The sequence below is a fragment of the Etheostoma spectabile genome, chromosome 19 (genome assembly GCF_008692095.1).
Source record: "Etheostoma spectabile isolate EspeVRDwgs_2016 chromosome 19, UIUC_Espe_1.0, whole genome shotgun sequence".
Classification (NCBI taxonomy): domain Eukaryota; kingdom Metazoa; phylum Chordata; class Actinopteri; order Perciformes; family Percidae; genus Etheostoma; species Etheostoma spectabile.
This window is the reverse complement of record NC_045751.1, coordinates 11040291-11054809: the sequence shown is the minus strand read 5'-3', so window position 1 is coordinate 11054809 and position 14519 is coordinate 11040291. Positions and strand designations below refer to the sequence as shown.

Sequence of the window (14519 nt, the reverse complement as noted above, 5' to 3'; positions counted from 1 at the left end):
AAACCAGTTTTAAACTGAGTCAGGCCCGTTTTTATATTGTAATGTAGGCTAATGTTACTTTTTCTAACTTTCCTGTATATAATAAATATATGAAATGAAAAAAATGAAAAATCTAAAATGTAGCCACAAGTAAAAGTGATGTAATCATTATGCAGAATAACTATATATATATCCCTGGATTATGTAGAGAGAGGCCGTAATGTGTTCATCACGGTAATGTTGTAGCTGGTGAAGGTGGAGCTCATTTAAAGAGTCAGAGGTCACACCTTTGGAATCAAATGAATACCGTTTGATATAAATCTATAATAATACATCAAAATGTATTGACTTATATTTTGTATCATTAACACAATCTGCAAAGTAAAGACAAGGCAGCTTTATTTGTACAGCACATTTCAGCAACAGGGCAATTCAAATTGCTTTAGTAAAACATTAAAGAGCAGTTATAAACATGTAGTGTAGTAACTACAAATTTGCCTCTGTAGGTAGTGGAGTAGAATTGGAATATATATATGTTTTATTTAGTTAATATGTAACTGTTTCATGTTGTGTTTTTTTAAGTTAAGTAAATGCAAGATCTTCCCCAAAGACGATAAATAATCGCGATTTCAATATTGACCAACATAATCCTGATTAGGATTTTTGCCTGAATATATTTGTTCTTCCTGCGGCCTCAGGCTGTACGTCTGTGGTACTTTCTGCTAAGATGTTAACACCAGCGTAATGTTACGTCAGTATAATGTGGACAAGGTTTACCTTCTCAGGTTAGGCTTTTTAAGCCTTAGGCCTACTCGTCCTCCCGAGTCAAAACTGCTCCTTTAATATTTCTCATTTCAAATAGCTTCATCTTTAGTTTTCGATACTGTTTTGATTTTGCCTACATTTGCACTGTAGAGTGTATTATTGTATGCCCTACTTGTCTTTTTTTGGTATATTTTAGGCTACTTATCTTTCTTTATCTTCATTTGTATACATCTCTTTTCTTCCATATTATAGGCTAGCCTACTTGTGTAAAATATTTTTCGACGCTTTTTTGAACATTTTGTGCCTTTTTGGAGACATTGCCGCCTTGTTTGACACGTTTTTCTGCTGTTTTCGAGGCTTTTAATGCCTTTTTGTCGCTTTAAAAAAAAAAATTGTCGCTTTGGTCTTTTTTTTTTAAAAGTCTTTTAGGCTTTTTTTTAAAACTTTTTTTAGTAATTTTTTTTTCATTCACTTTTTAAACATTTTAATTGTAGTCTACTTGCGACCCCATTCATGTTATTTATTATAAAATAATAATAATACATTTAATTTGTAATGCACTTTATATTTACGCAAATCCCAAAGTGCTACAGTGCTAAAAAACAACCTGGGCCCCATTTCTGACAGACTTCAACCAAGATAACAGGAGAGTTAAGGAGACATCTGCTCACAACATTATTGTCATTCATATTTAGTTTGTTCTCTCATAATTATCTCTGATCAAACCCGTTAGGTAAATACACTCAGGTAGAGCTGGAGGAGTGTGTTTATAGCAAGATGATTCACACCCTCTCCTTCAGTCTCTCATTTATTACTCCTGTATGTTCCCATTGTTCATTATACAAACATGGATGTGTGTTTAATGTTCTCATACCTGTGGAACTGGAAATGTTGAGATTGAAATGTATCTTCCATCCGTTACTTTTAGCAAAACCATTTAGTTGTTCTACTTTTAGCTAAACCATTTCAGCGGCTTATGCAATAGGCAACTTTAGATAATTATTTTAACTGTTTAGCCATAACTAGTAGCTTTTTATTTCTGAATGTATCAGTTTCTTTGGAGAAATTAATTTAAAAAGATGAAGAGCTGGTTTGATGCAAATAAACAAATACCGAACTTTCAAATTTAATTAAGTTAATTTAATATCTATTTTTTGAAATCGTGCAACAAATGTAGGCTACACAAAAAGACATGATAAAAGATATTGACATAGAAATAGAAAAATACCTTCAATTTCTGGGAGTAATAATCGATGAACGCCACATATCCATCATATTCAAGCCAAAATGTCCTATTAAATCAATGTTCGTTGTATTGTTCCTTCATACTGCCGTACATTACTTACAGCTGTGCTCATAAGTTTAGCTAAAGTTGACTAAAAAGAGGAATGAAAATATAAAGACGCTGACACTGTCTTCAGACCGGGGACTCTGCGCGAGCGTCCATTAACGGGGAGCATCCGTTGGCTTGAGGAGGAGACGCATCTGAATGTCGGGACTTCACCCACCAGACAAGCAGAATGAGCAGAATAAGAGGAATAATGGACCCAATGGCCACAGCTACTTTGCCGAACACCGCCCAGTGTTGCATTGCTGTCTCTTGTGGGACGCTCTCTGACGTCTAAGGGATGAAAGAAGACATTATTAGACTTCAATTGCATATACATTGTTGCGTTATATCAAAATATAGGCTACATGATGTGACACAATGTGTGCATGTTGGTATAAATTACACGTATCCTGGCGGTAGTGTTGGAAAGTTACAAAATACATTAAATCCTGTTTAAATATAATTTAGCCTTGTAGCCTTTTTCAAGTTTTACTCCACTACCACTCAAGTGGAAAATAGGCTGGTTTACGTTTTACTCCGTAGCATTTAACAGGCAGCGTAAGTTACATTGTAGATTTATGTTAATACAAAAAACAGTGAACAAAATGATTGCGTAATGGTAAAGATTTTTTTTTTTTTATCCCAGATGAAAATGCACAAACTATCCAGCATAATGTATAGTCATTTAACCCTTGTATGGTATTCAGGTCAATGGACCCATTTCCAATTTTTACAAGAAAAATGGTAGTAGCCTACAAGTTACATTTGTTTCTACCTTAAATCAGCGTCCTTTCTTTATTTCCTGTGATAAACATGTATTCCTGACTCAATTCAGAACATTATTCTGGATATGACCTCATATGTTGTTTCCTTAGTGGATTTTTAACATGAATTATAACCTTATGACAAAAAACGAACCCCACTTCCATGTTTAATAGTGTGCTAGTAGAGACCTGATGCATTCCCTGAACATAGATGTTTTCTCATCTGTTTGAAATTGAGATAAAGACAATATTTGTTAGATTATGAAGTAACATTTTATTTCAGAATTATTTTTAAAACGCCAAATAAGTCCCGGGTCAGTTGTACCCGAGGGAGACGAGAGGGTCCCGAAAATGAAGACAATACAAGGGTTAAATGAGCTCCACGTTATTAAAGTGAACACATTATTGCACTAAGAAGAAGATACTTGCATTCAGAGACGGGCAGCCGGTGGTCTGATTCCGGGTTCTCTCTGCTACCCTCATCCTCACAGCAGGGGGGTCTCCCCGTCCTTCCTCCGCGCCGTTTTGGTGGAATGAGCAAAAGTAATCCCCTCCATCCTCCGGCAGAACCGGTTCGAGAATCAGCGCCCAGTTTCTTTTCTTCTTGCCATCAGGTGATAGAGACATTCTCTTATTAAATCCCGGCCCATATTTGGTCTCTCCTGAGGAGAGATTCACCTCCAGCACGATCTCTCGACCTCTGCTCCACTTTATCACTTCATGTTCCCCTGTAATGTAGCATGGGAGTATGGCGTTACCCCCCTCGGTGGCGAATACTTCAGATGCTAGAACGACCTGCAGTTGGAACCGTTGGAACCGAACGCCGCATGTGAGCTCATACAATCCTGTATCTGTGTATTCCATGCGACTGAAGGCAAGGACCGCGCTTTCGTTTATTCTGTCTTTGTAGTCCTCGCTCGGTTTCCATACGTCTCTCTCACGATGCGCCACCAGCTCGGTGTGCTGTGCCATGCCCATGTCACGGCGAAGTTCGTCCCGGACACCTGTCGGACAGTTCCGAGAATCTGTAAAGTTAAACGGGTCTCCCAAAATCACGGTCGAACATTCCCCACATTTAGAGGTGAGAGAACAAACGAAGACAATAAATGTCAGGAGCGGTGGAAGCCGTGCCATCCTGAGTTTGGTCGTTCGTGTCTGTGCGGTTTTTGTCTCCCTTTTCCGTTACTGCAGTACTCTGTCACTGCTTCTAAGTGGAGCTTGTCTAGTTCAGGGAGGGAGGGAGGGAGGGAGGGAGGCGGGGCATGCCAAGCCAATGTACGCTCCTCCTCCCGTCCAGTCATCTCCTCTGATTACATAGATCAATGTTGAATAAATGTCTTAGCCTATACAGTTGTTGTTTTGTGGTTTCCATCCTATTTCATTCCCTCAAACATAACACTGTTATCATGTACACAGGCCCAGGCTACTGTGTAAACGAAGAATGTCAGGGGCTGGGGCACATTGTTTGCATCAGACTAAGCGCATATGAAGACATTTTTATTCAACCAAGGACTTCTGCCACAAACTTGCTTTGCATTTGCTTATTCAAATGAAATAGTAGCTAATCCCCAGACTGAACACATTTGGGCTACAGACCCAGTTAGATCTAGTGTGAGTAGGATATAGAGATAATGTCGTTTTTACAGGCCTATATTTAACTGTGTAACACCACCATACTTGACGTTTCCCCACGGTGAAACGTTGTGTCCTTTCACTGCCGTGTATATGGTTGAAATGAAAATAAAACCCACTTGACTTGCGAGAAAACAGATAATAGGATAAGAAACTGTTGTCCCGTAGGAAATGTGTAAACTGAGTAGGCTGTAGGCCTATCTCGTTATTTCAATAATCGGGTGCACGCCCGCAGTGTAAGATGTGATTGGGGTTTATAATGTATGTGAGGCTACAATGACGATATTATTTCATCAGAAAGTCCCTTTGAGATCGGGATCTCATTTTGAGACCCGAGGACAGAGATTTCAACATAACAATAAATGATCATTCTAAAGTCATATAGGCCTATAATAAAGTAAAAATGTAAATACATTTGGCATGACAAATAAATGGCTAATATTTTAAAATATTCATGGAAAAAGGATTAAATATACAAGCATATGTAAAACAGTCGTAGTCTACCTGAAAAAGACAAATATGGATCTTTATTTTAAATGTATGAATTATGCCATTGTTGACTTCAAGAAAAGGATCTTATCCTGTCCTATGTTTTAACATCCTTGGCTACAGTATAAAACTAAATAAATCACTGTTTGTCAGAAAAATAAACCAGTTCTCTCTTGTAAATAAATAGGCCTATAGTTGCATTTCCTTTATTTGAAATGCAGAACTTTATGAATCAAAGTGAACATGATTTGAAAATGAAACAAAAGATGAATCCATTCGGGCTTAATGAAGTGAAAGTCTGATTTTACGAAACTGCTTGTCCAGCCTCATAACAGTGTTAATGACAATTAGAAGTAGACCGGAGGGTAGCGCATGTGGACAAACAGTCGGGATAAAACCCCGAAGCGCCGCTACTCGGTACTGGTGAGTTGGCCTATAATGGCCCGTTTGCCATTATGTAAAAATAAAATGGAGAAAGGCCATTTCCGTTCAATTAGCCAAAACAGAATGGTAAGAGCAGCAGCCATTTTATGTGTACCATTGTCATGGTAGGTTAACGTATAAACGTTGCCATTTTATTTCCATATGTAAAAGCCTGCACTATATTGTTTTGTTTAAGCTATATATATATATATATATATATATGCTATGTATATAGTAGGCCTATGCACGTATAAATGGTGTATGTATGTTTGCATGTTATTCATTTACCTTTTTATTTAACCAGGAAGAGACTCATTGAGATTAAACATCTTTTTCAAGAGAGTGCTGGCCATGTAGTCTTCAACCACACATACAAACACAAAATAGGCCCACACAAAACACTAAAAACATAAAAATATCTGCAAGAGCAAATCCCTCAAAGACAACCACAATCCTGAATACATCAGGCAGAACAGCTGCAGCCAGATGTGGCTGCCTCCGAGTCAACCACCATCTCTTAAAAAACCCCAAAGAAAGTGAGTTTCATCGCTGTGACTGGTTCCAGAAGAGGAAGCAGAGGACTTTGACGCCATTTCCCCAGACCACTTCTAACTTTTGGAACAGACAGAAGGTAAAGATCCTATCCATGACTCATAACTGGACTCATGACTCTGTAAATTGTAATTTCCCCATTGGGGATCAATAAACAAATTAAATTTAAAAAAATTAATTAAATTAAACTGATTAAATTAACTTTCATTAACACTGTTGAGCGCCTATCGCCCCCTGCTGGTTGCTGTGCATTATACATGCGAAGGCATTGCACACACACACCTGCACAACGTGACACACGCCGACCCCCTATGGACCAGCGAGTGGATGACACGCTTAAAACAAGGCATGAAACTGTTTTACCAGTGGTGGAATATAAGTACATTTAAACAAGTACTAGGCTACCTAAGTACAAATTTGACTTGTACTTAACTTGAGTCTTTTTACGAGTACTCCACTACAATTCAGAAAGAAATATTGTAGCCTATTGTTTTTCTCCACTACATTGATCTGATATCTTTAGTGAGCGTAGTTATTTTACAAATTAAGATTTTTTTCACACAAGACACATTTACATGATAATATGTTGTATGACTAAATTGTCTGCCTAACAATTTACAGGCCTAAACGTACAGTATGTAGGCCTTCATCTGAAATGACTAGCCGATTAAACAATTTGATTGACACAAATCCTTCCCAGTGTCTAAAATGGAAGTCTTTTTCTGCATTGAGTACTTTTACTTTTAATACTTTAAGCAGCCTATATTTTCCTGATGATACTTGCATACTTTTACTTAAGTATCCTCTCACTGCAGGACGTTTACCTGTAACAGGAGTATTTGTTACAGTGTGGTATTAGTAGCCTAAGGATCTGAGTAGGCTACCTCTTCTTTTTTTGTATCCAGAGAAGAGTTTTAGTCCCTCCCAGCATCAGGCTCCTGGTCTAGTTCTGCCCTCTACTGTTCAGATCAGTCTGTTACAAGACCTCAGTTCCCTTATTTAAAGAGACAGAGACCAGCTCTCGATTGCACATCCCTCTGCTCTGATTATTGCATCACTTCTTCTTGTCTTAAAGACAGAGACAGCTCTCTCTTGTATTTCCCTCTGCTCTGATTATTGCATCACTTCTTCTTGTCTTAAAGACAGAGACAGCTCTCTCTTGTATTTCCCTCTGCTCTGATTATTGCATCACTTCATCTAGTCACACATCTGTTGGGCGTTAACAAACCGGTTTGAGCTTCCTCAACTTTAATACCTTATGATTAGGCCACTTCGAAGTAATATCAGAGTCAGCTTTATTTGCCATTTGTATGAAGAAACATACGAGTAATTTTTCTTTGGAACATTGTTGCTCACAATGCGCTTACATTTACAAATACACACTAATACACACACACTCTAAACAGAAACAATGCGGTAATAGTGCAATTAAGAGTGCAAAGTATATGAAGGAGTGAATTGTGATAGTTATTATTTGTATATGTAGCCTATTTACCACTAGTTATGTATCTAGGCTATATGTTTAAGACTAAAAATGAATTTAGTATATGCTGTTGTGGTTGTTCCTATGATATTACGCAAAATGGCCAACTGAGCCTAAAGAAAATGTGTATTTCATGTAGATATAGCATTTCTTTACAATTAAAACAAGTGAAATTAAAAATTGATATGATAGTTGTGATGTTTATTTTTATGTTTTAAGCAGATTTTCTGTGCTGTAATTTGAACCCCCCCCCCAGTGATTATTGGTTCCACCCTGTGCCATTCCACATAAACAATCCAGGAATCGACCCTGTAGGTAGGCTATTAGTACTTTAACTAAGACCTAAGCAAACTGAGAAGGTCTTCCACCTCCGGTCATTTGGTATTCAGATCCTGGACTCGGTCAGGAAATCTGGACTCATATAAACACATCCACCAGCCATGACAAATATCCGAAATTAAAATCATTTATCCTACCTGTCAAGAGGGTCAGTGTCGGTCACGGACAGTAAAGACGAAGACATCGTCTCCCTGTCAGTAATAGGAAACTAAAAGTTACAGAGTCAATACTTTCTCTTTCGAGAGGGCGCGCCTCCCTTTCCATAGGGAAATGTGTTTCTCTATCAACAAAGATCGAGGAACAGGATGTGCCTATTGATCGTTTCCTTGTTTACTGCAGCCAAGGCAGTATAAACAAGGAGAGGCTGATGATGATCATGTTGCCCTACGAGTGAAGCACGACGGGTTTACCCGTAAAAAAAGGCCACTCATTATGGTTTTGCTCAATTTATTGTTAATAATAATAATAATGACAATGACGTATATTTTATTAGTCCCGCAAGGGGAAATTACAATTTACACTGTTGTTATTACACACAGGCCTGAAATACACACACATTCAGGACCTAAACATGCACTAATGGAGAGATGTCAGAGTGGGGGGGGGGGCTGCCCGTGGAAAGGCGGCCCGAGCAGTTGGGGGTTCGTTGCCTTGCTCAAGAGCACCTTGGCAGTGTCCAGGAGGTGAACCGGCACCTTTCAACACCTATTGTGCGTCACGTAGTCCAGTCTGCTCTCTCTCTCTCTCTCTCTCTCTTACTCACTCACTCACTCACTCACCTCACCTCTCCCTCTCTCTCTTCTCTCCTCCTCTCCTCCTCTCTCTCCTACTCTCCTCTCTCCTCTCTCTCTCTCCTCTCTCCTCTCTCTTCTCACTCTCTCTCTCTCTCTCTCTCTCTCTCCTCACACTCACTCACTCACATCACTCACTCACCTCTATCTCTCTCTCTTCTCTCCTCCTCTCCCTCTCTCTCCTCTCCTCTCTCTCCCCTCTTCACTTCACCCTCACTCACTCACTCACTCTCTCCCCTCTCTCTCCTCTCTCTCTCTCTCTCCCCACTCCACCACTCCCCTCACCACTCTCTCTCTCTCTCTCCTCTCTCTCTCCTCCTCTCTCACTCTCTCTCTCTCTCTCCCTCTCATCTCTCTCTCTCCTCTTTCTCTCTCTCCTCTCTCTCTCTCTCTCTCTCTTCTCTCCTTCCTGTTAATCACGTGCTGCTAAAATCGAAAGCAGACTCACATTCCCCTTGAATGAGTCGTAGGGGTTAGAGCTGCTCCGTAGACACCAACCACTAAGTCCTTCTCAAACCGCCTGGATCCAGATCCAGATCCAGGAGGATTAGTTTGGATGTTTTGGGGTTTTTGCTAAGATGCGTGGTCTTGTTTTCCTGGTCTCCGCCATCCTGCTGGCTGGTTGCTCAGGTAAGAAATCACAAGTTTACTGATCGGATCTTGATTTAACGCTGCATTGCGATAGCAGATACAAACAGTATCAGCAATTAGTTAAGATATATATATATACATTTATGAATGTATTATTTATAAAAAGTGTTAAAGTCACTTGAATCTAAAATGGAAAACCGGAAGTGAACTACAACTGTTTGTGATCACACTGTCTTAATGAAATGATGTTCCCCTTTTATATCACACGACAACAGTGGACGATAATCACTCAAATACTTGGTATAGAAAGCCCAACAGTCCTGCATCCAACATATTTACTTATGTAAAAGTACAAAAGTATCAGCATCCTATATAGCCAATAGTAAAAGTGATCTAATCATTATGCAGAGTAATTATATATCCCTGGATTATAAGCTATAATGTGTTCATCACGGTAATGTTGTAGCTCATTTAAAGAGTCAGAGGTCACACCCTGGGGATCAAATGAACACAGTTTGATGTAAATCTGTAATAATATATCAAAATGTATTGACTTATATTTTGTATCATTAACACAATCTGCAAAGTAAAGACAAGGCAGCTTTATTTGTACAGCACATTGCAGCAACAGGGCAATTCAAATTGCTTTACGTAAAACATTAAAGAGCAGTTATAAACATGTAGTGTAGTAACTACAATATTTGCCTCTGTAAGGTAGTGGAGTAGAATTGGAATATATATATGTTTTTATTTAAGTTAATATGTTAACTGTTTCACTGTTTTTTTTTTAAGTTCAGTAAATGCAAGATCTTCCCCAAAGACGATAAATAATCGCGATTTCAATATTGACCAACATAATCCTGATTAGGATTTTTGCCTGAATATATTTGTTCTTCCTGCTGCTTCAGGCTGTACGTCTGTGGTACTTTCTGCTAAGATGTTAACACCAGCGTAATGTTAAGTCAGTATAATGTGGACAAGGTTTACCTTCTCAGGTTAGGCTTTTTAAGTTGAGGCTGATAAAAATGGCAAAGGTCCTGCAGAAATTTGGTCAGACATGTAAAGTTTTGGAGGAATTAATATTTCGACCAGTTGAAGTCCGGCACAGGTCTTCCAGTTGAACCTTTGGGAAACCATGCAACCAAACAAGCATTGTTGAGACATTTTCCTGAAAACTACATGTGTACAGTATGTCCACTTCTTTGTGACGCAGGAGGAAAATTCAGAGGATCACCGAAGTGTGTAGAGTGAGTGAAGCAGAGAAAACATCTTCCATACAGGGTTGCACAATCGTGGGGTTGTTGTGATTTACGTCAAAGATCTGAATGTCAAAAAGGAATGGAAACCCGACATGTTGTGTCCTGTGATTTTGACGTGAATCAGCATGACGCTGCTCACAGCCAGGCTGTTGGGAACTGAAACACTGTCTTCACTTTCTCTGATAACTTGAAACACAGATAGATAGGATATATACAATATCTATAACAGATAGATAATATATACAATATCTATAACAGACAAGATATACAATATCTATAACACATAGATGAGATATATACAATATCTATAACAGATGAGATATAAGATATCTATAACAGATGAGATATAAGATATCTATAACAGATGAGATATAAGATATCTATAACAGATAGATAAGATATATACGATATCTATAACAGATAGATAATATATATGATATCTATAACAGACAAGATATAAGATATCTATAACAGATAGATAATATACGATATCTCTAACAGATAGACGAGAACGGTATTGTCATTATACATCCGTTTAAGACGTTACAATCAAGTTGTAAAAATGAAAATAAGAAACCAACCCTATAAAAGAAAGTCAAAATAAACAAAAGCAACAAAATGAACTTAGACTTTTTGCATGTTCCATTGTACATTTTATTACTTTTGTTTAACATTTATGTCTTTTTACTTTTGCACGGTGTTTATTGTTATGCACCAAATTATCACCAGGTCAAATTCCTTATATGCAAACATGCAATACATTTTATTGAAGGTGCCTTTCACGGCACTCAAGGACACCGTACAGGGATACACAACAACCACAGAAAAAGGCAGAGCAGTAGACATTGAAGTGAAATAGTTTTATTCAGATGTGTTTTGAGTTGTGGTTTGAAACGGGGATGAATCGATGTTTCTGAGCGGGGGTGGTAATGACCTCCAGAGACGCACTGAAGGGATTCTGCAAAGGAAAATCAGAAGAGCCAGGTTTCAGTCAGCAGTTAGACGTTTGAATAAGAGGGACAGTACAAAAATGTGAGTTTATTTGTTTGTTTGTGTGTGTACACGTGTGTATGTGTGTGTGAGAGATAATGGATTATAATGCTGCATGTATAGCTCAATGCACATCCTAGTATCAGTGTGTGTATGCTGAGGGAACCTGGAAGGGCGCTCTCTCTCTCTCTCTCTCTCTCTCTCTCTCTGTGTGTGTGCGTGTGTGTGTGTGTGCGTGTGTGTGTGTGCGTGTGTGTGTCAGAGTGAGGGTGTACAACATGCTCTCCCTGTGGGAGTGTGTGTGTTAGGCCAATGAAAGGGGGTGAAAGGCATGTGGAATATTCTTATTGTCTCTGTTTGTATGACTGTTTTCTGTATTTGCACCTTGATCACCTGAATTTCCCTATTTTGGGATAATACATTTTACCTTGAACTTCATATACCGATTCTGACTTGAAAACAAAAGAGGCGTGAAAGTGTTAGAAAGAAATGAAAACAAGTATGGCATATCGTCCTGAGAGTTGAGTCAGGGGGGGTGAATAGTATATCGTATCCCACCTGGTACAGATCCTCGAAAAAAAATCACACTTTTCATCATTTAGAAGAACAAAAGTTTTATTTTTTCAATGAAAATGAGTGATACAAAAATTAACATTCCCTCCAATATCATGAATCATATTGCATTCGCAATATCAGTGAAAACAATTGCAATTACATATTTTCCTAATATCGTGCAGCCCTACTTGTAATTGTTGGCTGTTTAGGCTCGTCACTTTCTTCGCTCCTCTTCGTTTTATACCGCTAGTTACTACGAAGAAGCTTGCTACAGTTGTGCTACATTAACGAGACCATGGGATGTTAACGTACTTTACTCAGCAACATGTTCATGTTTTTTTTTTAATTGCTAGGACGAGCCTCGACGGATGGTGAATCGGTGAAGATCCTGACCTCTGCGGGCCAATCGGTCATTCTGCCCTGCCACGTCAGTGTCGGCGTCAACGACGACGTCCCGTCGGTAGAGTGGTCCAAGGAGGGTCTGAGACCCAACATCGCCTTCCTGTATCGGGACGGCTGTGAGACCTTCTCGGAGAAGAATCCGGTCTTCAATTACAGGACAAACCTCATCATGGACGAACTGAAAAACGGAAACCTCTCGCTTAGGATTTCCCCCGTGCAGCTGTCCGATGCGGGGAAATACACGTGCAAGGCGATCCGGGGACGGCCCCGGGACATTGTTACAGTAGAGCTCTCCGTGGGTAAGCTGGGGTGACCCCCAAATAGTCAAGGCTTAGCCAATTTTACAGTCAAATCTTTGCAGAGGCATTATGGAATGAGGATCATGACATTAGTTTGGCTATATGGAGGTGCTCACTGACTGATTTTACATACTGTATAACTACCTGTTTTCTCCCACTAAGTTAGTTAGTTTAGTGCATAACTTTTATACTTTAATGAATGTTACATTCAAGCCATTGCCAAGTGAGTAAACAAATCTAATCAAGACTATCAGCTCCACAAAACTCTTTTTGTATTTGTCAGCATGGCTATGTTCAGAAAGTGGTGTCGTCTGGCGACTTTCGCAAGTTGTGGGCCACCGCCCCGATATAGGAGCACAGCCACGACAAGACGGAATAAAAAGTCAATTTATGACAGCTTCTGGCATACGCCGCTGACACATGCACAAATAACGGCATCGATAGGTGACCAAATGTAACGGACCGTTACCTTACGTAAGTGATAATGTAAAATATAACATGGTTTAGTCCATTTTAGACATTTTAATGCAGAAAAGTGACATATCTTTACAGAAATAGGTAGAGATTTTGGGAAATAATCGCTTTCTTGCTGAGAGTTAGATGAACATCAATACCATGATGTTTCTTCTCAAGACAAAGCTACAGCTTATTATTAAGTCAGCAGTGGGTAACCTTGTTCTGTGCAAAGGTAGTGAAATCTTCCAACCAGCACCTCTAAAGGTCTTTATTTAACAAGTCTCATCTTGTTTGATTTAAGTGTACAAAAAACGATTATTTTGTCCCAGTCCAACCCCGTCTGGATTGATAATTAACATTATTTTGACAGAACACCTTGTATAAATCTTCTTTTTGTAGGGGCAGCCTCTGAGCCAAGACTCGCCGTAGTTCCAGCTGCGGGTGGTGGAGTGACTCTACAGTGTGAAGCCGACTGCTGGTTCCCGACGCCTGAGATAACGCTCGTTGATGTTCAGGGAAACGTCCTTGATGGCGAAGAAACAAAGACCAGTCTCAATTCCAGAACGGGATGTTACACCGCCACAAGGAGAGCGACTTTACAGACTGCCAACAGGTTCTATAGTGTTTTAATAATCAGACCTAAGAAATGTATAAATGTGGTTCCATCTTTAACTCTAGGTTGTCATTTACTTTACTTCCCTCACGTGACACAATGAGACTGAAATATATTTCCATTTGAGCATTGTTACAGTCCGCCCATCCCTCCACACAGATTGGATTGGATGGTTTCATCTGCTGATATTTTTCTAGCACAAACCTTGACATGTATCAACAAAAAACAAACTAAACCTGTTTTGTTTTGCATTACAGGGTCACCTGCAGAGTTCACCAGCCTGATATAAACGAGACGAAGGACGCAAATATTTACATACCAGGTACGCTGGAGCTTTCAAGCGCCCACATTCTGCTCATTTTCAGGTTCATACTTGTATTTTGAGGTTGTACCAGAATAGGTTTCCAAGGTTTAATTTTCAAAAAACAATATATTGCTGCAGATGCTGTTTTCACCCTGTGTGTTTAGGTCTCTGTTTTAGCTCCACAGTGAGACATCTCACTTCTATACTATCTTTGTTGGGAGCTGCAGATGCTCAGTAGCTTGGTAAGATCTCATCAGCTAGATAACTCTTTCTCCAGCTTTGGTCAGTCCAAGGCAGGATCAGCTGGGAGACTTCTTCTGGACGAGGGACACTTGTGGAGTACCTGCAGAACAGGGACAGGAAGTAGTTCTTTTGGAGATTATAGTGAAATAGTGTGTGTTGTAGCGGTGTTTTGCCATTGAGAACGAGCTAGCAGGCTACAGTTAGACACTTTGTCTCAAGTGACGTAGAACGCCGTGCAGATGTTGAACAGCTCACCCGGA

The 14519-nt window shown here is 39.3% G+C and overlaps 2 protein-coding genes across 2 annotated transcripts in view; one reads left to right on the top strand and one right to left on the bottom strand.

Moving 5' to 3' along the window:
* Window positions 1-2161: 2161 nt before the first annotated feature.
* LOC116669464 (uncharacterized) lies at window positions 2162-8125 on the bottom strand. The gene is made up of 3 exons (XM_032499345.1): window positions 7894-8125; window positions 3268-3842; window positions 2162-2365 (listed from the first exon to the last, which is right to left on the bottom strand). Exons 2-3 carry the CDS (start codon window positions 3814-3816, stop codon window positions 2162-2164), a joined length of 753 nt encoding a protein of 250 aa, XP_032355236.1. The 5' UTR covers window positions 3817-3842; window positions 7894-8125.
* An 832-nt stretch (window positions 8126-8957) lies between these two features.
* LOC116669508 (butyrophilin subfamily 3 member A3) overlaps window positions 8958-14519 on the top strand; it is an 8092-nt gene continuing 2530 nt past the window's right edge. The window contains exons 1-4 of the mRNA XM_032499436.1: window positions 8958-9177; window positions 12296-12643; window positions 13499-13712; window positions 13970-14034. Of these exons, the coding sequence (XP_032355327.1) occupies window positions 9126-9177; window positions 12296-12643; window positions 13499-13712; window positions 13970-14034 (679 nt within the window). The 5' untranslated portion in view covers window positions 8958-9125. The remainder of the gene's footprint in view (window positions 9178-12295; window positions 12644-13498; window positions 13713-13969; window positions 14035-14519) is intronic.